We start from the raw sequence: 23708 nt of genomic DNA on the forward strand, positions 1-23708 counted from the left end.
AGTTTCACTGTATATTTTGTTCCAATTCGAGTTTTTATTTCATGCCTGCATTCCGTAGTTAACTCAAAACCTCAAGGGGTGCCAGTGGAAGCTCCAACATTCCAGCAGATGGCTGGCCACCTCCACTCTCACCTCCATCCAATGACCTTGTTTGCTTTTTTTTTTTTTGCCTTGGTCATTTGCCTTTGCAAACGGATGAACTCCCGCCTCACACCTCGAGAAAGAAGAAGAAGCAAAAAATACAAAAATACAAAAACTTCGAGCATTCATCCTATCTCTGATCCTTCTGGACTCTACCTTGCCAACCCTTGGGATAGCCCCGCAGTTGTTGCTTATCAGAGGCACTTCTCTTGTTAGTTCCCTAAGGTCCACGGTAGCCCCGATCGGATCCACGGTGGAGCGGCGACATCATCGACCACACGTCATTCTCAATCAGGACATCCCACCTTCGAGAAATTTGATTCTTGTCTTTTCTACAATCTCAAATTTCCTTTTGGTTGCAAAACACTCCTTTGTTTGAACACGATTGTACCCCTCGTGAATCGAATCACATCTCATCAGATCAGATCAGACCAGATCAACAGCTCAGTCTACCTCAGAACGGCACATCTACATTGTCTACTTCCCCGGATATAAGTACAAACGATCTTTGTGTGACAATTCCAAGGTGTTCATCCTCGTATACCTCGAGGAACCCCAACAAACCCCCACAAAACCCAGGGCACTGACTCCGGAGTCGGTGTGGACGTACGACCCGCCTGGCGTCTCCCACAATCAACCCGCTTTGTACTTCTCCTCACCATCGCCCTTCTAGACCATGAGCTCGTCCGAGTCCAATGCTCCCCGTCGGGCTGGTTCCATCGACCCATACTCCAATTCAGAGATCTACTATGGCAATGATGATTCTTCTGCTAGGACCAGAGATCGCAGACGTGCCTTTTCTACGGTAAGCAGCCACAGTGCTTGTGCGGTTACCCCGCGAACCATCACCCCAGCTCACATCTACTTTTTTTTTTTCGAACACAGAGCGTAAGGGACAATGAGCGAGACAATATCCAGGAACTCTTGGGTACAATTCCTACCAGACGAGGCAGTCACGGTATGTTTCTTTCTCTTCGCAAGCTCCTGACTAGCTAGCACGTGAAGCCTGACTGACCGCTCTCCATAGATGAGGCATCTGGAAACCCCCGAAAGTTCCTTATCGACGTGGATGAGACCCTCAATTCTCTGCTGAGGCAGGAAGATACCGACCAGAACATGCAGATTACAATCGAGGACGCTGGGCCAAAGGTATGTAAGATCGACAACTATGAGCAGGGGACAAGCTGCTGACAGCACTATAGGTACTCTCGGTCGGAACAGCCGGATCCTCCGGATTTAAACGTGTGGACGTGCGCGGCACATACATGCTATCCAACCTCTTGCAGGAGCTAACGATCGCGAAAGACTACGGTCGGAAGCATATCATCCTCGATGAAGCACGTCTCAGCGAGAACCCTGTCGCACGCCTATCCCGCCTCATCAAGAATTCTTTCTGGAAGGCCCTTACAAGACGCATTGATGGATCCAATATTGAAATCGCAGGAAAGGATCCCAAGGACTGGACCGATGACCCCCGGCCTCGCATTTACGTCCCGCCTGGCGCCCCCGAGCAGTTTGAATATTATACCAATATCGCCGAGAAGAACCCGGAGCTGCGATTGGATGTGCAACTGCTACCGGCTGAGATCACTCCGGACTATGTGATGGGACTGGTTGACAAGCCGGGACTTCTTGCCCTTGCCATGGAGAAGAAGTATAACGAAGCGACCAAGCAGGAAGAACTATCTGGTGTTCCCTTCGTCGTGCCAGGAGGTCGATTCAACGAGTTGTACGGATGGGATAGTTACTTTGAATCTTTGGGTCTGATTGTTAGCGACCGTGTTGGTCTTGCTAAGGGCATGGTCATCAATTTCTGTTTCTGCATCAAGCATTATGGAAAGATCCTTAACGCCAACCGAACCTACTACCTCACTCGCTCGCAGCCACCATTCTTGACTGACATGGCTCTGCGTGTATATGAACGAATCAAGAGCGAGCCAGACTCGAAGGAGTTCCTGCGAAACTCTGTTCTTGCTGCTATCAAGGAATATCACACGGTATGGGCGTGTGAGCCGCGCCGCGACCCGATCACTGGGCTCTCGAGATATCGCCCCGAAGGTTGGGGCGTACCCCCCGAAACCGAACCAACCCACTTCCTCCACATCCTGACGCCATATGCGGAGAAGCATGGAATGACCTTCGATGAATTTGTCAAGGCATATAACGAAAGGACCGTTGTCGAGCCGGAACTGGATGAATACTTCCTCCACGACCGAGCAGTGCGCGAGTCTGGTCATGATACTAGCTACCGCCTCGAGCGCATCTGCGGAAATCTCGCAACTGTCGACTTGAACTCTTTGTTGTATAAGTATGAGGTGGACATTGCGCGTATAATCCGTGTTCACTTCCAGGACAAGCTGGCGATCCCACAAGAGTTCCGCACAGCCGCCACTCAAGACATTGAATCTGAGTCGTCCGCCGCTTGGGATCGTCGTGCTCGTAAGCGCAAGCAAACTATGGATCAACTGATGTGGGATGCCGACAAGGGCATGTTCTTTGACTACAACACAGTCACCAAGGAGCGCAAGGCATACGAAACCGCCACCACCTTCTGGGCAATGTGGGCCGGTCTTGCTACGCCTCAGCAAGCAGCCCAGATGGTGCAAAAGGCACTGCCTCGGCTCGAAGCTTTCGGTGGCCTGGTCTCGGGATCGGAGGAGTCGCGAGGCCCAGTCGGCCTGGAGCGACCCAATCGGCAGTGGGACTTCCCTTACGGATGGGCACCTCAACAGATGCTTGCCTGGACCGGGTTCCTGCGCTACGGGTACGAGGAAGAGGCAGAGCGACTGGCGTACAAGTGGCTTTACATGATCACCAAGGCTTTCGTCGACTTCAATGGCGTTGTCGTTGAAAAATATGATGTGACCAGACCGATCGACCCGCACCGAGTCGATGCCGAGTACGGAAACCAAGGAACCAATTTCAAGGGGGCACCACGTGAAGGGTAAGTTAAATGATCCGACTCGGTTGAATCGGCAGGGAAAATGCTAATGGCGATATCGCAGGTTCGGCTGGGTCAATGCCAGCTATGTCTATGGATTGGACATTCTTAACGCGCATATGAGACGTTCCCTGGGAGCTATCACGCCCTACGACACTTATCACCGGGCGGTCAATGGATCGAGCGCGAGCGCGAGCGCATTTTAGCTAATTGAATGTATTGTTTGTTGGATTGGGGATGGACCTGTTTTCTTTTTCTTTTTTCTTTTTGCATTTGCGACCATTTATTTGGCGGGGAAAAAATCGACAGAATAAACTTAAAAAGCATGCATTAGAAACGAGTGTCATGAGCAGGGGGAGAAATTGCAATTTGGTTCCTCGACTTCAGATTTAGTTCTTATGCAAAGTGTAGCTGGTCGTGATGGGTTGTTGAGCTTGAAAGGCTTCCGCGTTGGGTCGAGATGCAATTTCGCTCTGACTCAGTTCGAACAGAATAGATAGCTTCAGACTACATAGCTGGTACGTATTTCTGATATTATATTTATTAATATTACAAGCTGTATTCCGTATTTCACATTCAAGCTCTGGAGTAGAGGCCTTAACCGTGGTCACCCCCGCAAAATGAACCATCAGCCACTTCCTCACAAACTAGCTCTGAATGAGCGAAAATAACCCGGCCCCCTTCGGCGACCTGACTTTCTACCGGCTAACTTCCGAAAGATATTCAGGGATACCGATTCACACACGACGCATGGCGTCGGAGATTCCACCGCAGAACAGGCACCGATCCTCTCAATGGCCAAGCACGACGCGGGGTGGGGGAGCACCCTAGATTACCCGAGGCTATTCTCGTGACTGGCGCGGGTTGAGCGGCCTGATGATCGTTTTACCCCAGGTTGATTTACAAGGCCGGAGGGATAAGTCAATATAGCAAGGGATTGCGAATTGAGGTGTACAGTTCTTGAATCTATAGATTTAGATATAGATCTATTGGGAGGAGACGATATGGGTATACAGATAACCTTAACGGTCGTCGGCCTCGGCGTCCTATGGGAAGCGCCGAAGACGGAACTGGGAGGTGGAATGAGCAGCTAGATCGCTGGAGCCCTGAAGAGCTTTGGCCTTGGCCTGACCACACCTTTCTGTCGATCTAGACGGGGGTTTAGTGTAGGTAAGCAGAATTTTGTGCCGAGGTCTAACGAAGAGGGTTAGTCTGAGTCATTTCTATGATCTTCTGGGGATCTTCGATTGGGCAGATAGATGGCAATGAGCGGCCGCGGGTGTCAGTTGTCCCGGTATGAATTCGTGCGGATTCAGGGGGTATGGTAATTAGTAGAGAGATTCTGGAAGAAAGAATAAGAAAATGCCGATCGGTGGTAACTAGATACTTGTATGACACGATGTGTCTATGGTAAGTGAAAGAAGTTGCCCAAGTAAATCTAGAATATATGCATAGCTCGGTTGTGTGCTGTGTGGATTTGGTAGATCCATTCTGATTGTAATGGAATATCGAAAATGCCATGAAAATGCACATCCCGATTAGACCGAGTTGGTGTTCACTGCTGACCAGGGTGCGTTTGCGGTGGAGATGTACCGAATACCGGGGCATAACGGGTGGTATTGATGACTGAGGCAAATCGTACCAAATTCTTCTTCTTTCTAGTTCACGGTCTCACTTCAGCTCTGACTAGGGAGAGAGATTTTGATGGCTTTTCCAGAATCTGATAGCATGCATGTCATAAGATAATAGGTCACGCGATAACCCCGACCTAGATTATCTCCCTGTTTCGCCTTCAAGCTCGTGAAGATTTGTCGCATCCGCATGTGAAAGTTTCTGGTATGTATTGTATTGTCACGTATACCAATCCACATGTCCGGCTTTACGTCATTTCGAGAGTGTCGCCGTCCCGATAATTTCGTGGCTGTCAATGCGCTCTTGGACGAAGGAAAATAGGCATTTAAATTACGGAATTGAAATCTGGACAGCATATTCATGAGATACCGATTGTTATTTGATGCTGAAATAGAGGGTGGAAAGGAATCGAAGTGGTGGCAAGGGCGGCTATGGTGGTCCATTTAGCCGAGGATCTCAGAGTCTGGATCCTCTCTTCCGAACCACCGCCCGCCTTCCGCCTTTCGGAGCATCGCCCGTGAGAATTGGCTTTGGCTGTTTGGAAATATTACGGAAATGCCTAGGCTGTCGCTGTCACTGGGCTCAGCGTTGACCCGGTGAGCCGAGCGTTTACCGACTCTGTGACGCATTCGCAAAGCAAATAAGTACCCCGGGTTTCCCTTCTGGCCTGTGATTGAGTTTCTTTTCTATCATTGCGTCAACTCTTCCCTCTATTCTTCTTTTTTCTTTTCTGGTGTACTCGAATATACATAACTTGATTGACTTAACTTGTCCTGATACCCTTTGACCCTCTATTATACTATTCTACCACATAATCCACCATGGGTCTCCACGAAGATGAGGACCGCAAGTTTGCGGAGGATGTCCAGGCCGTCAAGAACTGGTGGAGCGACTCACGATGGCGCTTCACTAAGCGGCCTTTTACCGCTGAAGCAATCGTCGCTAAGCGTGGCACTTTGACCGTCCAATACCCTTCCGCTGTTCAGGCCAAGAAGCTCTGGAGCACCTTGGAGAACAACTGGCAGGTATGTTATACTCCGGCATTGTTTGAAGAATGGGGACTAATTCAATTATTCGTCATATAGACCAAGCAAGCTAGCTACACCTATGGCTGCCTCGAACCCACAATGATTACCCAGATGTGCCAGTTCCTTGACACTATCTACGTTTCTGGCTGGCAGAGCTCCTCAACAGCTTCGTCCACGGACGAGCCCTCCCCCGATCTGGCTGATTACCCGATGGTGGGTGTTCACTTGAGAATTATATTGGCGGTTCAACTCTGAGTACTAACGAAAGCTATAGGACACTGTGCCCCGCAAGGTCAACCAACTGTTAATGGCACAGCTCTTCCACGACAGGAAACAGCGCGAGGAGCGCATTACTACCCCCAAGGACCAGCGCTCCAAGGTCGCAAATGTCGACTACCTGCGTCCCATCATTGCTGATGCTGACACTGGTCACGGTGGACTGACCGCCGTTATGAAGCTCACCAAGCTGTTCGTTGAGCGCGGTGCGGCTGGTATTCACATTGAGGACCAGGCTCCTGGTACCAAGAAGTGCGGCCACATGGCCGGTAAGGTGCTGGTTCCCATCAGCGAGCACATCAACCGTCTGGTTGCTATCCGTGCCCAGGCCGATATCATGGGTGAGTACTTGATCGCAATATTTTCATGGCGAGCTTGGAAGCTAATCAGTATCAGGCTCCGACCTTCTGGCCATCGCCCGTACCGACTCCGAGGCTGCCACTTTGATCACCTCGACTATTGACCACCGTGATCACGCATTCATCGTCGGTGCCACCAACCCCAACCTCCAACCTCTGAACGACCTGATGGTCGCTGCCGAGCAGTCCGGCAAGAACGGTGCTGAGCTTCAGGCTATTGAGGATCAGTGGACCACTCAGGCTGGTCTCAAGCTGTTCGAGGAGGCTGTCATTGACACCATCAACGCCGGTGTCTCTGGCAACAAGCAAGGTCTGGTCGAGCAGTACCGCAAGGCTGCCAAGGGCAAGAGCAACACCGAGGCCCGCGCTATTGCCAAGGGCATCACCGGAGTTGATATCTTCTGGAACTGGGACTCTCCCCGCACCCGTGAGGGCTTCTACCGCTACAAGGGTGGCACTCAGTGCGCTGTCAACCGCGCGATTGCCTACGCTCCCTTCGCCGATCTCATCTGGATGGAGAGCAAGCTGCCTGACTACAAGCAGGCCAAGGAGTTCGCCGATGGTGTGCACGCTGTGTGGCCCGAGCAGAAGTAAGTTTTTTTTTTCACGATACACCTCGATGTGGGTTGGAGATACTAACAATCCTTTCTTTCAGGCTCGCTTACAACCTGTCGCCCTCGTTCAACTGGAAGAAGGCGATGCCCCGTGAAGAGCAGGAGACCTATATCAAGCGTCTCGGCGAGCTGGGATACTGCTGGCAGTTCATCACCCTCGCCGGTCTGCACACGACCGCGCTCATCTCACATCAGTTCGCCAAGGCTTATGCCAAGAACGGCATGCGTGCCTACGGCGAGCTGGTCCAGGAGCCTGAGATGGAGCAAGGCGTTGACGTTGTCACTCACCAGAAGTGGAGTGGTGCCAACTACGTCGACAACCTGCTCAAGATGGTCTCTGGCGGTGTGAGCAGTACCGCTGCCATGGGCAAGGGTGTGACTGAGGACCAGTTCAAAAACTGAGTGGATTCAGGGTAGAGAGAGCCCTGTTTTGTATATCTGCTCTGCTTGGGGATTCCCACTCGGGATCATTTTGAGGCGTTCAAGTTTCTTAAATTTTGTTTTTTTTTTCTTTACCCCTGATGCCTTTTCTTTTTGTGATTTGGTTTGCCAAGAGCCTTGATTTGATTCCCCTGGCAATGTCTTGCCAGTTACTGTAGCATTTAGTTGAAAATAATGCATGAGTAAATTTGATGCTTGAATGATCTTTCGTACCTTTCGCATAGAATAAGTGATAAGGTTTCTAGAAATCCCAAATAAGATTACTATTGCCCTGCGGAGGCCTCACGCCGAGACCCTCTGATTATTCAACGTAAGCTCTGTAGACTAGCCCGAACGAGCAGAAGTGCCCGGCGCCAGTCACATCCGTTGGCGGGTCCGTGTGAAGCCGCGGTCCCGCGGGGTGGAGCAGTCTTCACTCACCCCTGCAACCTTAGGGTACCCGAGGAGCTCTCTATGGTATGACAACTTGAAGGTGAATAGTAGGGGTGTGCAAGAGATGATAAAATTAAAGCTGAGAATAGAGGGAGGATAACATGTAAAAAGAACAGCTAGGAGCTGAGTAAGAAAAAGAAAGTAAAAGTAAGCAAAGCGCGCAGAGGAGAGAGCAAACCCTTGGGGACTTACAAGTGTAGTGCATGTGGATGCGGAGAAGCTCGCACTTAAATAGTCCTCAAGCCCGCCCTCCCCTGACGTAAGGAGTTTGCTTTTTTCCCTCCTAATTATCCCCCCCTGCATATCACCATGGGCGTACAACTTCCCGAACTGCAGTTTACTCCCCTCGAGGACATTCCCGGGCGCGTCTCCATCGCCCGCAAGACCTTCTTGGAGCACAAGACCCGCGATGTCGAGTTCCGCCTTGTTCAGCTGCGGAAACTCTACTGGGCGTGAGTCCCCCCTTTAACCCCACGATTGACTCTCGGAGTAAACTGCAAGCAATCCGAAATAAGGTTCATTGAATACTGACAACCGCATTAGCATCAAGGACCACGAGGAGGAGATCGTCGAGGCATGCGCCCAGGATCTACACAAGCCACGATTCGAGGCCGAGGTTGCGGAGAGCGGATGGCTACTCAACGACATCGTTTTCACCACTCGCAATCTCCACAAATGGGTCAAGGATGAGAAGGCTCCCGATATCGACCTTTCTTTCAAGTTCATGAGCCCCAAGATCAGAAAGGACCCGCTCGGTACAGTCCTGGTTATTGGGTACGTTGGAGAAACACACCTTGAAATCACCCTCCGCGCGTGTTCGCATCAAACTGACCAGCGTCATTACAATTCAGTGCCTTCAACTTCCCCTTCCAGCTGACTCTCGGCCCCGTCATTGGCGCCATTGCCGCCGGAAACACCGTCATCATCAAGCCCAGTGAGAATGCGCCTCGCAGTGCTGCTGTCATGCAGAAGATCTGCGAGGCCGCTCTCGACCCCTCCTGCTACCCCGTTGTTCAAGGTGGTGTTTCTGAGACCCAGGCTCTGTTGGCCGAGCGCTGGGATAAGATTTTCTTCACCGGCGGTGCTACTGTTGGTCGCATCATTGCAAAGGCTGCTGCCCCACACCTGACCCCCGTTGTTCTCGAACTGGGTGGTATTAACCCTGCTATTGTTACAAAGAATGCCGATCCACGCCTGGTGGCACGCCGCATGCTGTGGGGTAAGCTCATGAACGCCGGTCAGATCTGTACTTCCCAGAACTACCTGCTGGTTGACAAGTCGCTTGTCCCCGCGGTCATCGAGGAATTTAAGAAGGCCTATAAGGAGTTCTACCCCAAGGGTGCCAAGGACTCCCCCGATTACTCGCGCATTGTCAATATCGCCTCTTTCCAGCGCCTCAAGGGTATGCTGGACAACACTAAGGGCAAGATCTTGATGGGAGGTACCATGGACGAGAAGGAGCTCTTCATTGAACCTACCGTTGTCCAGGTGGAGTCAGTTGATGACTCTCTGTGCACCCAGGAGAGTTTCGGTCCCTTCATTCCTATCCTTCCCGTTGATAACTTGGATGAGGCCATCAACCTTGCCAACGGCGTCCAGAGCACCCCTCTGGGTCTCTACCCCTTCGGTAACAAGGCCGATGTTGCGAAGAGTAAGTTGTTTCAACCCACTTTGTGAACGATCTTATATCTAACAAATGTCTAGTTTTGGACTCCACCCGCTCCGGGGGTGTCTCTTGCAACGACGCTGCCCTCCACGTCCCAACCCTGCCCTTCGGTGGTGTTGGTGAGAGTGGCAACGGTGCCTACCGAGGCCGCTCCAGTTTCGATGTTTGGGTGCACCGTCGTCCCATCACATCCAGCCCTGGCTGGCTCGAGGCCATTCTGTCCATCCGTTACCCGCCTTATGCTGGCAAGTTGAGCAAATTCAAGGCGGCCAGCGCCTTGGCCCCCGACTTTGACCGCAACGGCAAGAAGGTTACCCTGGGCTGGTTGCGCTATTTCCTGACCCTGGGCGGAGGAAGCGCTAAGTCTGGTGCCGGTCGTGCTGCAGTCGTTGCTGCCAGTGAGTAATCTCTTTTTTCCTTTTTTTTATTGATCTTCTTCATGATCTATACGCCTACGATCTTCACTCGTGAAATACCTTACCTTTCAATCTTTTCTTTTCAATTTCTCACCCCGGGTTCACTCTCACCATTGTCCCTCCTTCTCAGATGATGAGGACAAATGAGGCTGGACTCCATTACCCACGCCGACCCCCGAGGCCTTGACCAGTCACTGAGAATATTTTAATACCCACAACTTTGTATACCCTTGTTTGAAAGTATTGGCTTGGTTTTGTGCACTATGGGCCTGACCTCGGACTACACGTCATTTTCATTTTCTTATACCTATACCCCTTGTTTTGCGCTGCCATATCTGCACTCCAGAGACAAAAAACCCACCACATACACAGCCAAGTGCATAATCTTCTAATGAATTTACCTCCTCTGTCTGGTTTTCATATTCATCCACAGCCACATCTTTTGAAGAAATTTGAACACTTTCTAACGCAATTGTAGTTGCCTACTTCGTTCTCCAGGTTCTGGAACGCCGCACCTCGAAGCTGTGAGACTGGAAATTGAGCCAAAAGGGGGAAGGAAAGTGGATCATTTTGAAATCATTTGATTGTGTAACTAGGAATTTAGCCTCAAATTAATCGCTGATCATGAACACATAAGGCCTTCCAAGCGTCTGCCATTGAATCCACATGCCCCATTTCACAGGGATCGCCGCCCCTCCTCCACCCCAACCTAGCCGAATTAAAATTAAATAATAATCGAAAGAGTACAATACTCCGTAATTCTAAGCAATAGCACATGCAAGAACGTGCACAGTGCACACATATGTGCCGAATTTATTCCGAGACGGCAAACTTACTCAGAGCCCGGAGTCGAGCACCGTTGAAGTAAAGCAGCCAGATACCAATGATACCGATAACACTCAATCCACCCAGAAGACTCACACCCTTCGCAACGCCCAAATTGCCAAACAGCGGGTGCGCAAAGAGAACACTACCACAGGCAAGCGCGCTGCGGAAGAAATCGTTCGCCGCAAACAGACTTGCTGCGTACATGGGGTAAGTGAGCGGGATATAAACGAAAACACACTGCATGACGATAAAGACTGTCGCGCCATAGATAGTGATTCCAATCGTCGGCACGATCCAATGAATCGAGGCTCGTGCCGTCCACGCGAAGAGGAATAAACCGATCGTCGGCCCGAACGAGGCTGGCAGCGCTGGGAGAAGACGCGATTCCTGCGGCGGGAAGCCGAAGCGCTCGATGCGCGGGTTCATCCAGAGGTAGATGTATAGGCCGTAGATGGTGACGCCCAGAATGCAGGAGATGAGAATGCACAGGAAGACGAGGCCGACTTGACCCAGGTTCATGCCGTAATCGACGGGGTAGACGAGGGGGAAGACTTCGAAGAAGGAGTAGTAGATACCGTAGATGATGGCAGTGTAGATCTGCACGAAGAGCACGGCTGGGTCCTTGATGGTGATTTCCATGGGCTTGACTAGGGCGTCGAGGGCAACGGCTGAAACTCGCATGTTACGCTGGTCGATTTCGGATTGGGACATGAAGCGGTTGTCGTTGAAGACTTTGCGGAGGCGCTGGGCGCGGCGGAGGAGGATCGTTGCGCTGCTGGTCTCGGGGAGGAAGATGAGCATTAGGATGAAGACTGGGGCTGATGCCCAGATTGACTCGTACAGGGACCAGCGCCAGCCCTTTACTGGAACGGCGAAACCACTGAGCAGGGGGCCGAGGGCAGCTATTATCAAATCGTTAGTTTCAAGTAGAATCCAAGGTTGAAGAGGGGTTTACTTACGTCCACAGTAGGCGGCCGAAACCCAAGCCATCATGGCATAAGGCAGGGAGATGAGGCTGTACATGTCGCCGATAGAAGCGCCCCCCGATGCAAGGCATGGGGATCCGAAGAAACCTTGAAGGAACCGGAGTACCAAGAGGCCAGGGAAATTGCCCACAAATGCTGTCGGGATGGAGATGATGACGAAGAGGAACATGGTGATAATATAGACTGGATTGCGTCCAATGATGGGGATTTCACTCAATGGCGAGAAAACCAGGGGGCCAATGCCGTATCCCAAGACATAAAGAGACAGACCCAGTGTTCCAACAAGAGAATCGACATTGAACTCTTCCATAACACCTTGCAGCGATGAGGTATAGATGGCAGAGGTGGTGTACACGACGAATGTATATAGACAGATTAGGGTTGTCATCCAGGCACGCTTGGAATTGGTCCAGTTATGCGGATTTTCCGCATCATCTGTATAGTACCAATCAACGAGAACAGCTCCATCCTTTGTCCGTGTGGGGACTATAGGCGTTGACTTGACTCGTTCGATTTCATCTCTCTCCTCCGCCTCAAATCGAGCTTCTGTAAACGGTGTGGTGTTGAGGGTCGAAGTGCGACTCATCACGGCAGTCTCCTCATCGCTGCTAGTACTTTGGCGGGATGGTTGTTGTTCAGGTTTCTCATCTGCCTGAACATCTGAGCCGTTCATCAATTGAATCCATGGCTCAGGAAGCTTGAAATCGGGCTTCTCTTCTGGATATTGAAAGTATTTGTTATGTGTTAAGAGACGAACCAGTTGCCCAAAAGGGGCATCTCGAATATAGGCTGTCATTGGTTCGATTGCTTCGAGGTGGGTCTTTGACTGACAAATCCACTCGCGGACTATTAATCTTTTCGATCTGATGGGAAGAAAGTGAAGCTGTTTGGATATAGAAGAGCTATTGAGGTATGTCATGGTCTATATATGTCTGCAACTCAAGGTTTTTTATCCTCCATCCTTTCGTTATGTTTCTGCGTCAAGCCTCACCTAAGTCCGAGCTTGAAACCGAAAAGTTATTATAAATCCGTAGCTGAGAGAGTAAAGTTCTTACATATGCCAATGTGACCAATGAGAATCCGTCGATATCCTTCAGATTATGAATCATCGGGGGCTCTTTCCAAGGCTCTTCCAATCGATGGCGTTTTTTCTAGAACTGTCATTGGCCCCCAATTTACCGTTGATGAGAATCTACCCGACTCCGAGCAGCCCTACAGGATGACAAACGACCTAACGTTATGTTTCGGAGGCCGAGCGCGAAAATCTCCATCAATACGAGCAAACTCACCATAGATGAATGTGTGTGAGACCCACTCAATCCCATGGACGACTAAAAAGTTGATTACATGCATTGCCTACCATGCAGACATCACGTCAGGGCCTTCCATGGGCGCGATGGTGAATCTGAGGTTTTCTTGGCGGAGGCTGAATCCGGCGATAAGATCGTATCCCCGTCTAAGCTTGAATCTAGATTGCTAAGTTTTAATGAAGATTATATTCGAAGGATCTTAGCGGAATTTATTTTCCTGGTCTACTAGTATGAATCCATGACGCTAAGAACCCCCACCCCAATGAGTCAAATAGGCCAAGACCTTCAGAGGTCCGTATAGAGTGGATTTTTGCGGATGGATATTCTAATCAAAAACTTAAAAATTATTTACCATTTCTACTATAATGTGAAGCCAGAGAATGTCAGAACCAACTAGAATCCAGCTGACAATAGTATTTCGATGATAGTCCGGAGCCTGGCAGCCCAGCCCACTTCTAGTATTTGCAGTTCGATAGCGCTGGGGTTCTTTCGATCGGACTTCACACTAGTACTACCTAGCCCTGGAGGTAGTCGCTGTTCATGCAGATATCTGGCTATCCACTTTTTACAAACAACTCTCAATTTCCAGTAGCCATTTGCATCATTAATTCCGACGTTGGCCCATTCGCGTTGAAAGCTATCGACCGAGATATCATGATAATTCTTTTGATGTGTGCTATCCAGTCGGATGTAGTCTATTTGGTCAGTGGATACCGTTGGCAACGCTATTGGAGGGGAGAAGGAAATCCTTCTTGAGGGCCTCGAAGGCGGAGGAGGTCCAGACAAGAAAACGACCAACTTGACCACTAGTGTGAGCTGGAGGTTCAAGGCGAGGACAGGTTTCCGGAGTATCACTGTCAGTTAGCTGTATAACTAGTATTGCTTCTTACGTATTTAGTATCGTGATTTTTTTTTAAAAAAAATCAATTCAAATATTTCGTGAAAACAAATCAAACAAACGTGAATCCTAACATTCTGGCAAACTTCATAATAACATCTCTGTCTGCTCATCATAGGCAGCCTTCGCCGACGAAGAGAATTTTAAAAGCAGATCCCTACTTTGTCGATCAGTTTCCTCAAAGTTTTCCGGTCCGTCTCATTCATCTCGTTCAAAGATTTCTGTACCCATATATCCGCCTTCTCTTTGAGCAACTCCCAGACATCTTTCGAGTCCGAAAGCTGCGTTTGCAGAAAGTGGCACACAAGACAGGTAGCAAGAATTTCCTTCCAGACAGGCAGACTCCAAATATCAGAATTGTCCCCAGCCAAGTCCTTACACTGCAGTTTCGCTTTCACGCTTTCTGCTTCGAGACCAAGTGCCTGGAGAAGTTCACTGTGCCAATCCCAGTAACCGTCAAATGTTTGCATTGATATGAGTGCATGCAATCCAGAGGAATCATCCGTGGGATGTGGTTTCAACATTTCTTCCTCTACATCATCTTCTTCGCAGTCTGGGATAGCCGCTTGGCGCCACATTCTTTTTTTCATTTTCATTTTCCTTGCTGGTCGTGGGGCTGGTCGTGGGGCTGAAAACTCTTCATTCACGATCTCTTGTTCACTTGATCCATCAAAAAGAGCAAACCCCATGTTTTGATCTGATTCACCTTCGGGGCAATATGCGGGTGACAAAGCGGCAAAGACAGGCGGAGCGCTGGCAGCAAGAGGCCTTTCTGCATCGCACATATCGAAGTCCGAAATTTCAAGACTGTTATCCAGTTTTGAATCCTCATCCCTGCTAGGGCCCCAGAGGAGACCCGACCTACACTTTTGTCCTCGGAATGATGGGGGTCCTGGACTGCGACAAAGGAGCAGTGCTTTCCCGCAATTTGGAAGCGCACCCCAAGTCTCTCACATTCATTTTGAACCAGCTCCTCGACCCGGCTTTCCCATTTGCTTGTGACCAGAGCCCCGTCAACATCCTTGGTAGCATGGATCCAACCATGTCCTTCCTCAAGTTCGCCCATCGCCCTTTTGGCTGCCAGCTGGTGAATGGTTTCGCCGTTTCCAATGTCTTGGACCGGAATATCTAGTTCCAATGGACCATGGTCGCTTTTTGCACTGAGTCTGATTGTCTTTGGAAAGGAAGGGATGTCACCAGAGAAGAGAATATAGACCGTGGATCGAATGAATGGGAAAAGTGTAGGTAAATCAACAGGTGCTTGAATGATACTCGGAGTAGTGAATTTTGGAAGAGGTAGGTGCACATCTTCAACCTTGTCAGATTCTTCGTATTTGTCGTCAAATAAATTGATCGGCTTGTTAGTTCCTTCTGCCAGATCGTCCTTAAGGTGTTCTCCAGTCGGTTCGACCACCATAAAGTCTTCGCCTTCAAGATCTGGTAAGTTCATGTTCAAGGTGGCATCGGTCACGCGCGCCATCAATGCACCCTTTAGCATTCGCACAACTGTTTTGTTTAGCTCTTCATAGTTCTGGACCGACTGGGAGAAGCCCATGCCCGCTCGAGAAATTCCACCGATAAGCGAATGGGAAACACCATTTCCAATACCTAATGTGAAAAAACGTGCCGAACTTTCCTTCACGGCCTTTCCCACAAAATCAAAAACATCGTTCTGGTTCCAAACTTCCCCGTCTGTCAGAAGGAGGACTTCGGGGACCTTGTCCTGGTAACGGTTGGCCACGGCAGTCCGGAGGGCATTCAAGATCTCAGTCCCACCCATATCGGCTTTGATTTTCTTTGTGTATTTCAGAGCTTCCTCCAAGTTTTCCCGATCACAGATTTTGCTTCGCGGCCACAGCGAAGTGCTCCCGCTCCCAAATGACACGATATTGAAATGGATACCAATGGGGAGGGACTTGAGGAACACTTCGAGCGCCAATCGGAGGGTTCGAATTTTGTCCACCATACTGCCACTGCGGTCAATCACAAAGATAATCTCAGAAGCACTCTGGGGCAAGCCAAATTTCGGAATCAGAGAGACCATCAATGCTCGCTGATTTGGCAGCACCGGGTGTGTCTCCAGAAAAGCAGAGGGAAGATCTTGCTGACTTGACGTGACTGTCAGAACAAAATCCTCTTGGATTACCACATTCTCCTGGAGTTTGACAGAGGCATAGCACGATTTGGAAGTAGTTTCTGGCATGGTCGATATCCGGCCGATACTTACCTCGATAGGATGAGTTGGCGACCGAATATTGCGAATATTAGAGTCACTTTCCGTAACCACATCAACTTTAATCGCCGTCTTGACAGTAATACCCTCGGGCGCGCTAGGTCTCTGGTCGTCATTCCGAGTACCGTATCGTGGGGCGATCGTAATCGGGACTGTGTATCGAATTCCATCGGTCTGGACATCTTGCTTGGATTCCTGAACTAGGATGATATCGATGTGAACCACCTCTCCAGCAGGGACATTTCCTAGGCGAGTTTTGAAGACATCGGCTGCATCGGAGGATTGATCGAAAATTGCAGCGGTTTGTCCCTTCGACTTGGCTTCCTGATAGACCTCCTCGGCCTTCCTTTTCGGTTTGACTTGTCCACGGATCACTTCATTGCCAACGCGACAGGTGAACCCAACGATGCTGGCGCCATCATAGAGGGGGAAGGAATAGAAAAGCTCTGGGATGGATTCCGTGTTAGATGGATTAATATAGGTTTGGGTGATGGTCGTTCGAGTGTTGCTAGAGAGTACATGCGCATGGATATCGAGCCCCACCTGAGGGAGGTAGCTCGTCACAAAGCGATTCTCTCTCAGGTGGCGATAGAAGCAGCCGTAGGACGACATTATGAATTTCTTGGATACCAAAGAAGTTGGAAAATTCAGATGAAGTAGAGCTTCGCGTGGGAAAGCTCGATGTTTTTATATGCATGTTTCCCTCGGTTGAGGCTCAGAGATTTGCGGGTGAGAAGATGATCCATCTTGACGCACTGATGGCAGTCCACTCAAAGGTTCAAATGAGACTCAGATTCTTTACCGAGAGCTACTAGTATTGGCTGATGCTAGTCTCGGAGGTTGAAATGAGGAGACAATTCTCCGTGTATCTCGAGAAACCCCGCCGCGGTTGCCTTGGCCGCCCCGTAAACATACACAGCTGGTTGAATGACCGAGCGCAGGATTGTTCGTCTAAAGTATGACTCAAACGTGCATACAATTTTGCCAGTGCGAGGGTGGCTAGATAGTGGCTTCATGTTTTGACTCATTTTCTATTTTCTAGGCAGCAGTCTAGTAGAGGCTGCGAGGAGACTTGAATTCAGAATCGGACGAGCGCGTCACTAACTGGGTACTACTACCTGCAGCTCGCCCTCGGCTTTTGTATGTTCAAATTTAAGCAATGATTTTTCTCGACTGTGCGACCGGTCTGATGGATGTGATGTGATGTGATGAGACAACGTCATTGGGTGCCGAGCCTGAGACGCTAAAATTCAGCCCCCACCTTTTGCACAAGAGAGGCCCCCTCATTTCTGCAGTCGGACATCACCTCAGCCTCATAATATCACTGCTTAGCCGACTCGCCTAATTCTACCTGCTTGACGCGAACCCGTTGGCTAGAATGGTAAAGAGAGGTGGCATTCCTTGGCAGTCCAAAGGCTGCTGGACTTGCAAAAAACGCAGAATCAAGGTTGGGGCAAACAAAGGGGTTCAATCATTATCCACGCTAATAGTACCTCGGTAATCAGTGTGACCAAGGGAAACCAGAATGTAATCGTTGTATCAAACGTGGGATCCAGTGCCTTGGATACGAAAAACACGGTATCTTTGTCCATTATGCTGCTGCTACTGGACTAGATGGGAACCCAGAATCAAGCGGGCAGGTTGAGCGCATTCCTCGTGCACAGTACTTTTCATCTATAAATACCGTGGCTAGCGGACCAATGTTGCGCCAGCAGTTCATTTCGGAGTATTTACATGGCTACTTCCCTACAAAAATGGCTGTATCGGATGTCGATATGTGGCATTATCTTTTGCAGGGATTTGCGGGGCTCCCGAATAAAACCGAAATGCTGGACATGACTCTTTCGGCAATCACCTGTCTTTATATGGGTAAAGCTCGCAAAGATGATCGCATGTCCAAACATGGGCTCCAGCTTTACAATGGCGCGATACGACACCTATCGAACATGATCTCACGAGATGTTTTCAGTGAGGATATCGTGTATACCGCGGTCCTTTTCCAAGAAATAGAGGTATTGAGTCTCTTTAAATTGCTTAATTAGCCCCCCCTCCCCATCCCTTGCAAATTAAAGCTAATACTGGACCTATCTCTAAGAGTTCTTATTGCCCCAATGGCCTTGGGTCGTGGCTAGCACATATTAATGGCTTGAACACAATTATGAAGCATTATCGTCAAAGAACGGTTCACAATCCCCTCATCGGACCTATATATCAAAGATATCAAAAGTTGCGAATGGTAGGTCACTTCCAAGCACTCACCGAATGACCCCTTGGTAATGATGATACATACTAAGTGTCCGACCTATAGATACAATCATCATCTGCGAGGGGCCTGCTTCCGGACGAATACAAATTCCTGACAGAAACTACCGACGGGACTCCCTTTTGCGACTTACTGGGAATCTTTGCAGAACTATCCCCTATTGTGACAAAGCTGCAGTCTATCGACCCGTCCGACTATGATGCGTGTCAAGATCTGTTACAGCACTGTCTGCGAACGAAGAAACGCTTTGCCTCCTGGTATGTGGATCATCGTTTGGCAGATGGAATTACCAAAGATCCTCCTGGCGAATTTCTCAGTTCAGACACACCTGACGCTGAAAATTTATTCGGAACCCCGTTAAGCTTCCGAAATTTCGACTACATCTTGTTGCATCTTCATTACTGGGCAGGGCCGTGTCTCCTCTACCCATCGATATTCCATGCCAGAAAACTCGTCTACGCACATCCCAAAAGCAATATCCCTGACGATATCCTCAACAAAGCTCTTGATCCGCTACAGAATGAGGAATATTTGGAAGCGAGCCAGTGTGCGGATGAGATATGTCGTACCATGCGATACTGCACTCGGGATAATATGAAGCTTGCAGGGTACCACATGACCATGTTCCCCTTGTGCGCGGCTTCTCAGATCTATACCAACTTCGAAAACCTGGAGAAGTTTTCTTGGTGCATTAAGATCGTGGAGAGCGCTGCTGCTCGGGGCCATGAGACTGCCCATTACATAGTAGATATCTCCTGGCATACTTGGCGCGTCAAAAACCAGTGCGGGCCAATGACTTCTGTGGCACTTCGAGAAATCGTCCCGGAAAGAGTATCAGGGAAGCGTCCTGAAAAGACATTAGATGTGACTGGGGAAGCATAGTCTCAGGATGTCCCAGGAATTGCAGTTCTAAAGCGATTAAGCAGTACATGAATAACGACAACTACACCAAGGTTCAAGCTCGCTGTGTGGAGCTTCGACCGAGTCGAAGGCCGATACTACCAGTACCATAAATAGTTAATCAGAGGCGTTAATGGCATTGCCTTCCAAGAGATTGATCTTTATCACCTAGAGTCGGCTTTCTTCAAAGGCAGGGTATCCATAGATATTTTTGGAATAGATTTTTGAATGCTATGTCGTTACTCATGCAGTACCTTGACCATCGAAAAGTTTTATCCCATCAACATCGCCGCTCAACGCCACGCTTGCTCACACAGAGGTACTTGACACCCTTGTATGGCTTCACGCTCTCCCCAAGACCACGACTCCTTCGTTGGTCGATGTTTAGACTGTCCACTTTGATCCCAGAGGGTAGCCATCCTTGCACTGAAAATGAGACCGAGGCGGAGTTCGGCATGAGGCTTGCATTAATTTGAGCCTTGGTCCGACGAGATGTCGATCGGGGCGTGGTAGAAGGTGTAAAGAATGAAGGGAGTGAAGAGGAGGATGGCGGGACGGATTGGGATTGTGGAATTGGGGTATGGGGTTTTGAGTGATTCGGAGAGGGTGTTTTGGCTTTCGTCGATGGTTCCATCAAGTCCTCTGCTAGTACATCGCCGGCTTCTTCAGATAATGCGGCCGCAGCCTTGGACGATTTCTTAGTCGACTTCTTCTTTTTCTTCTTTGGTTTCGAAGGGTCTCGAATCTTCCTGGGCTTGCCTGCAGATGGGTCATTGTAAGAAGTAGGGGCTTCATAATAACCCTGAAGAAGATTCGCATTGGCTTCCTCATCGGCATCTTCAGGGCCATCTTCTAACTCTTCATCAACCGAGGGATAGCCTGCAACAGTGCAACGCAGAGTTGCAGTTCCTGATAAAGAGCCGGCCTCCTTGCCGGTCGGAACTCTCCATTCCAGTAAACCGGTGCTAGGGGAGTATTGCGCGTCCCCACGGCTAGCTTGCATGTCTGTGATGTGCCGCACGGATTTGGAGATAGGGACGCTCACAACAAGTTCTTCCAAGGTAGGCCCCGTTGAGTTCCCACCTCCGCCAAGGAAAGAGGGTGTCGATGTCCCGGAACCACTGCGTGAAGCAGCCGGGCGTGCCGACGAGGTTTGGCCGGGGAAGTTTGTATTGAGAGTCAGTCGAACTTCAAAGTCAGACCCAGTTGAGCCTAATGATTTCCGAATATCAACAATGGCAGGTAGGAAAAGTTTCTCCATATGGCTCGGTGCTTGATCAAGATCTGGGTCAATTGGAAGAAGATCGACCTCGTATCCCGCCAAGATAAACCGGCCATCTGGTGGCACGAAACTGAGTTCCCCTGGTCGTTCCCGCCAACGAGCCAGTCGAACACAGGGATGAAATACTGGCAGTTCGATCTTGCGAGCAAGTGCCTGTTGCCCACCTGGGGCTGATAATGAAAGGTGCAGGTCTGGCACTCCCGATATCTTTGCGGTGAATGCAATAGTCCCGGAGACCAACGCGGAAAGTAACCGTCCCGACGGTGCCATAGTTACGGAGAGGGATTCGATAATGTCGACATAGAGCTCGTTTGATGTGTGGCGCACACCGGGTCGTCGCCATGGAATCGCAGGGCCTTGAGCTGCGTTTGCCGCTGCTAACGACTGTTTCAGAGGATTGTTCGCTGCTAGAGTGGGCGTACTTGTTCTAAAAATGACACCGAAAAGGATGAGCAATGACACCTTCAATTCAAGCTCGGGGCAAACCACTTACCCAGGCACACTGATTCCCCCGAGTAGCTTCCCCATCCATCCGGGTACCTCGACAACTTCTTGCAAGGCATTGAGCTCGGTGTTAGACACTATACCTCCATCGCACATCTCATGGAGAAGTTGAGCAACCACATCGTAATTTGCCTGGATCTTCGTTGAAAGCAGCGGGGCGCCTACGAATTCCTCAAGAACGTCCACGACGCGGTGCAGGAATTCCAACACCAAAAGCGGTTCCGTATCCACCTCGGTCACAGCCAGAAACAATAAATTGGATTGAACTATTGAAAACAATGTCACCGGTGGAGTAGTACCGGGGAGGTACAGCAAGGATGGCCGGGGGGCGGCGTGGGCGAGGTAGAGGGGCAGGATAGCCGCGGCGGAGGGTGGGCGCGATCTGTAGACATGCTCGACCAGAGGGGCACTGGGTCGGTTAGTATGGTTCTTCTCGGCTGAGGGTATTGTGTGCCATACTTGTGTTCGTCATATACGTAGACCGCATCGATCTCGCCGCTCATGATGACTGTTGTCTAGGCCAAACTGTACTGAAGTTGTATAGCTGTATATCAGCTGCCGATTTTGCCGCATACTCCCGCCTTCGATTACTCTCGGCGTAGCGCGGCGCGCGATATTCCTGTGGACATCTCCCGGCTTTCAGGCTCTTGGTTCGAGGAGAAATTATTGCTCCTTCTTTATCGTGGCTTTGTCTGGAAAAATTCGAGCCAACTAGAAATGGCCCCACCTGATAATCGCCCCTGGGATGTCCAGCCTAGCGATGCCAAACAAGCGCTTGCAGCGGACAAATATGAAGATTGCATGTCTTGCAAAGTGATGGGTACGTCTCTGCCTTATGCTCTAGGATATGCCGAGAAAGGAAACTATTACGCATTGGACACATTTTCTGATACCACTTTGTTAGGCTCTGGTGCATTCATCGGCTTGGGCGTTTACAGTTACTATACTGGGATGAACAATCTCCGGCAGCAGGAGAAAATGATCATGCAGAGCGCTACTAAATACAAGATGGGCTCACGTCGACTGGGAATAGCCACAATATCCGCTACCATGATTGGCGCAGGAGTCTGGCGCGCCTTCAACTGATAATTCTATATATCGAGGGTTGACCCGGAGCATGCTTCGGAACCAGTCGCGGACGACAAGCAGAAAGATAACATCATGATGAGTTACTTCGAAGAATCCAAAGCGGTGACAAGTGTCTAATGATGAAATACCAAGGAGATGTTTTCTTGGGAATTTGTACTATATGTATTTGTTGTACTATCACAACCTAATGATAGCTGCCATACGGGTATCACCACCAATCCTCTATATGCTGCATGACATGATCAAATAGGTATGGCGAGGAAGAGAATGCATCGAAGTGGTAAAAAAAGAAGACAGAGAAAAGAAAAGTGAGAGAAAAAGAGAAAAAAGAAAGAAGAAAAAAAAAAACCAAATAAGCCCGGACAATGCAACGAAATCATATGCAAGAATTCTCCTCCCTAGTGTGCACCTGAAAATAGCACCCCGGAATCAACCCAACCGTTTCGTGACAATCGGAACGGAATATTCGTCACTTCATCAACATCATATAGTCCAGCGAGTAGCTTTAATTAAACCGTCCACGTTTGCCTCCGCCAAACGCATCCTTCCCATTCGCCATTCCGGACAAGTCAAAGAAATCCGGGACTGTAAACTTTCGCTTTGATCCCAAAGTGGCCGGTGACTCTCTTGTAGTTGATCGTGCATTCGCTCGGGGTAAATTATTGTGACGATGGGATTGGCGGGAGTTGCGTGGCATCATAGATAAATTGATAGGCGCGCCATCCTGTGACGGCGGGGTAGAGTTGTCTGATGAGGGGGTGTCCATATCGAGATCTTGGTATTGCGGGAATGTCGGTCCGGCTGTGAAGGTGAAAACAGCAGGAGAGGTGTTGACAGGCTCTTGAGGTTGGGGTTGAGGCGTAGCGGCTGCGGTTTCCGGACGAGGGGTTGAAGGAGGTGCGGAGGCAGGCGGCTGTCGGGTGGGAGCTTCAGATGTCGGAGGTTCTTTGCGGGCAGTTGTGGGCGTTGAGCTTCGATCACGTTTTTCGGTGTCGCCTCGCTCCTCCTCATCACCTGTTTGGGACGCAGTTCCATCACACTTCTCGGTTGCCCATTGTCGGACCTTCCACCCCTCACCATCGCCGAGGCCGAGGTTCTCGCGGTCGAGGAAGTGTAGTAGATCCTCTATGGCCTCTTGATATCCCGCTTGCTTCGCTTGTGCTTGTTCATACACTGCATTCTTATAAAGATTGGTGACAGATAAAGCAGCGGCCTTGAAAGACTGGAGGAGTTGCTCTGGCGGCTGAGGGCGGGGTGTGGAGCTCGGCAAGGAGGTGTTCAACGATCTCATAGAATCCATAGCGAGGATGGTTGGACGTGAGACACCGAGAGAGGAGCGTGTATCGAGGAGAGGAGCTGTCGTAGCTTTTGCTATCCCAATCTGACCAAGTGTGTTTGGGCGACCAGTCAAAGGCTAAATAATTTTTTGCACGAGTATGGGTCTCAAACAAAGCCAGACCACGTATAAG

At 49.8% G+C, this 23708-nt stretch overlaps 10 protein-coding genes across 10 annotated transcripts; 5 read left to right on the forward strand and 5 right to left on the reverse strand.

The window, feature by feature from the left end:
- Positions 1-817: 817 nt before the first annotated feature.
- N7533_009232 (alpha,alpha-trehalase) lies at positions 818-3288 on the forward strand (the record flags this gene model as incomplete). The annotated part of the gene is made up of 5 exons (XM_057105882.1): positions 818-946; positions 1027-1099; positions 1169-1290; positions 1344-3085; positions 3147-3288. The coding sequence occupies 5 exons, from the start codon at positions 818-820 to the stop codon at positions 3286-3288; spliced, it is 2208 nt and encodes a 735-aa protein (XP_056957331.1).
- Positions 3289-5535: 2247 nt separating this feature from the next.
- N7533_009233 (isocitrate lyase 1) lies at positions 5536-7393 on the forward strand (the record flags this gene model as incomplete). Its single annotated transcript, XM_057105883.1, has 5 exons — positions 5536-5739; positions 5800-5955; positions 6017-6359; positions 6415-6967; positions 7033-7393. 5 exons carry the CDS (start codon positions 5536-5538, stop codon positions 7391-7393), a joined length of 1617 nt encoding a protein of 538 aa, XP_056957332.1.
- Positions 7394-8173: 780 nt separating this feature from the next.
- On the forward strand, positions 8174-9936 carry N7533_009234 (hexadecenal dehydrogenase; the record flags this gene model as incomplete). Its single annotated transcript, XM_057105884.1, has 4 exons — positions 8174-8316; positions 8408-8638; positions 8716-9515; positions 9569-9936. The coding sequence occupies 4 exons, from the start codon at positions 8174-8176 to the stop codon at positions 9934-9936; spliced, it is 1542 nt and encodes a 513-aa protein (XP_056957333.1).
- An 823-nt stretch (positions 9937-10759) lies between these two features.
- Positions 10760-12556, reverse strand: N7533_009235 (MFS transporter; the record flags this gene model as incomplete). Its single annotated transcript, XM_057105885.1, has 2 exons — positions 10760-11676; positions 11734-12556. 2 exons carry the CDS (start codon positions 12554-12556, stop codon positions 10760-10762), a joined length of 1740 nt encoding a protein of 579 aa, XP_056957334.1.
- A 1555-nt stretch (positions 12557-14111) lies between these two features.
- Positions 14112-14546, reverse strand: N7533_009236 (uncharacterized protein; the record flags this gene model as incomplete). The annotated part of the gene is made up of 1 exon (XM_057105886.1): positions 14112-14546. The coding sequence occupies one exon, from the start codon at positions 14544-14546 to the stop codon at positions 14112-14114; it is 435 nt and encodes a 144-aa protein (XP_056957335.1).
- A 65-nt stretch (positions 14547-14611) lies between these two features.
- On the reverse strand, positions 14612-16813 carry N7533_009237 (VIT and vWA domain-containing protein; the record flags this gene model as incomplete). The annotated part of the gene is made up of 1 exon (XM_057105887.1): positions 14612-16813. One exon carries the CDS (start codon positions 16811-16813, stop codon positions 14612-14614), a length of 2202 nt encoding a protein of 733 aa, XP_056957336.1.
- A 766-nt stretch (positions 16814-17579) lies between these two features.
- On the forward strand, positions 17580-19346 carry N7533_009238 (Zn(II)2Cys6 transcription factor domain-containing protein; the record flags this gene model as incomplete). Its single annotated transcript, XM_057105888.1, has 4 exons — positions 17580-17666; positions 17692-18213; positions 18297-18437; positions 18510-19346. 4 exons carry the CDS (start codon positions 17580-17582, stop codon positions 19344-19346), a joined length of 1587 nt encoding a protein of 528 aa, XP_056957337.1.
- Positions 19347-19644: 298 nt separating this feature from the next.
- Positions 19645-21653, reverse strand: N7533_009239 (putative AP-3 adaptor complex subunit mu; the record flags this gene model as incomplete). The annotated part of the gene is made up of 3 exons (XM_057105889.1): positions 19645-21073; positions 21140-21559; positions 21610-21653. 3 exons carry the CDS (start codon positions 21651-21653, stop codon positions 19645-19647), a joined length of 1893 nt encoding a protein of 630 aa, XP_056957338.1.
- Positions 21654-21867: 214 nt separating this feature from the next.
- On the forward strand, positions 21868-22236 carry N7533_009240 (uncharacterized protein; the record flags this gene model as incomplete). Its single annotated transcript, XM_057105890.1, has 1 exon — positions 21868-22236. The coding sequence occupies one exon, from the start codon at positions 21868-21870 to the stop codon at positions 22234-22236; it is 369 nt and encodes a 122-aa protein (XP_056957339.1).
- Positions 22237-22744: 508 nt separating this feature from the next.
- On the reverse strand, positions 22745-23539 carry N7533_009241 (uncharacterized protein; the record flags this gene model as incomplete). The annotated part of the gene is made up of 1 exon (XM_057105891.1): positions 22745-23539. One exon carries the CDS (start codon positions 23537-23539, stop codon positions 22745-22747), a length of 795 nt encoding a protein of 264 aa, XP_056957340.1.
- Between the last annotated feature and the right edge of the window lie 169 nt (positions 23540-23708).

This window comes from Penicillium manginii, assembly GCF_028828005.1.
Source record: "Penicillium manginii strain IBT 31320 chromosome Unknown utg000006l:1.0-4164085.0:1.0-4166146.0, whole genome shotgun sequence".
Lineage (NCBI taxonomy): Eukaryota > Fungi > Ascomycota > Eurotiomycetes > Eurotiales > Aspergillaceae > Penicillium > Penicillium manginii.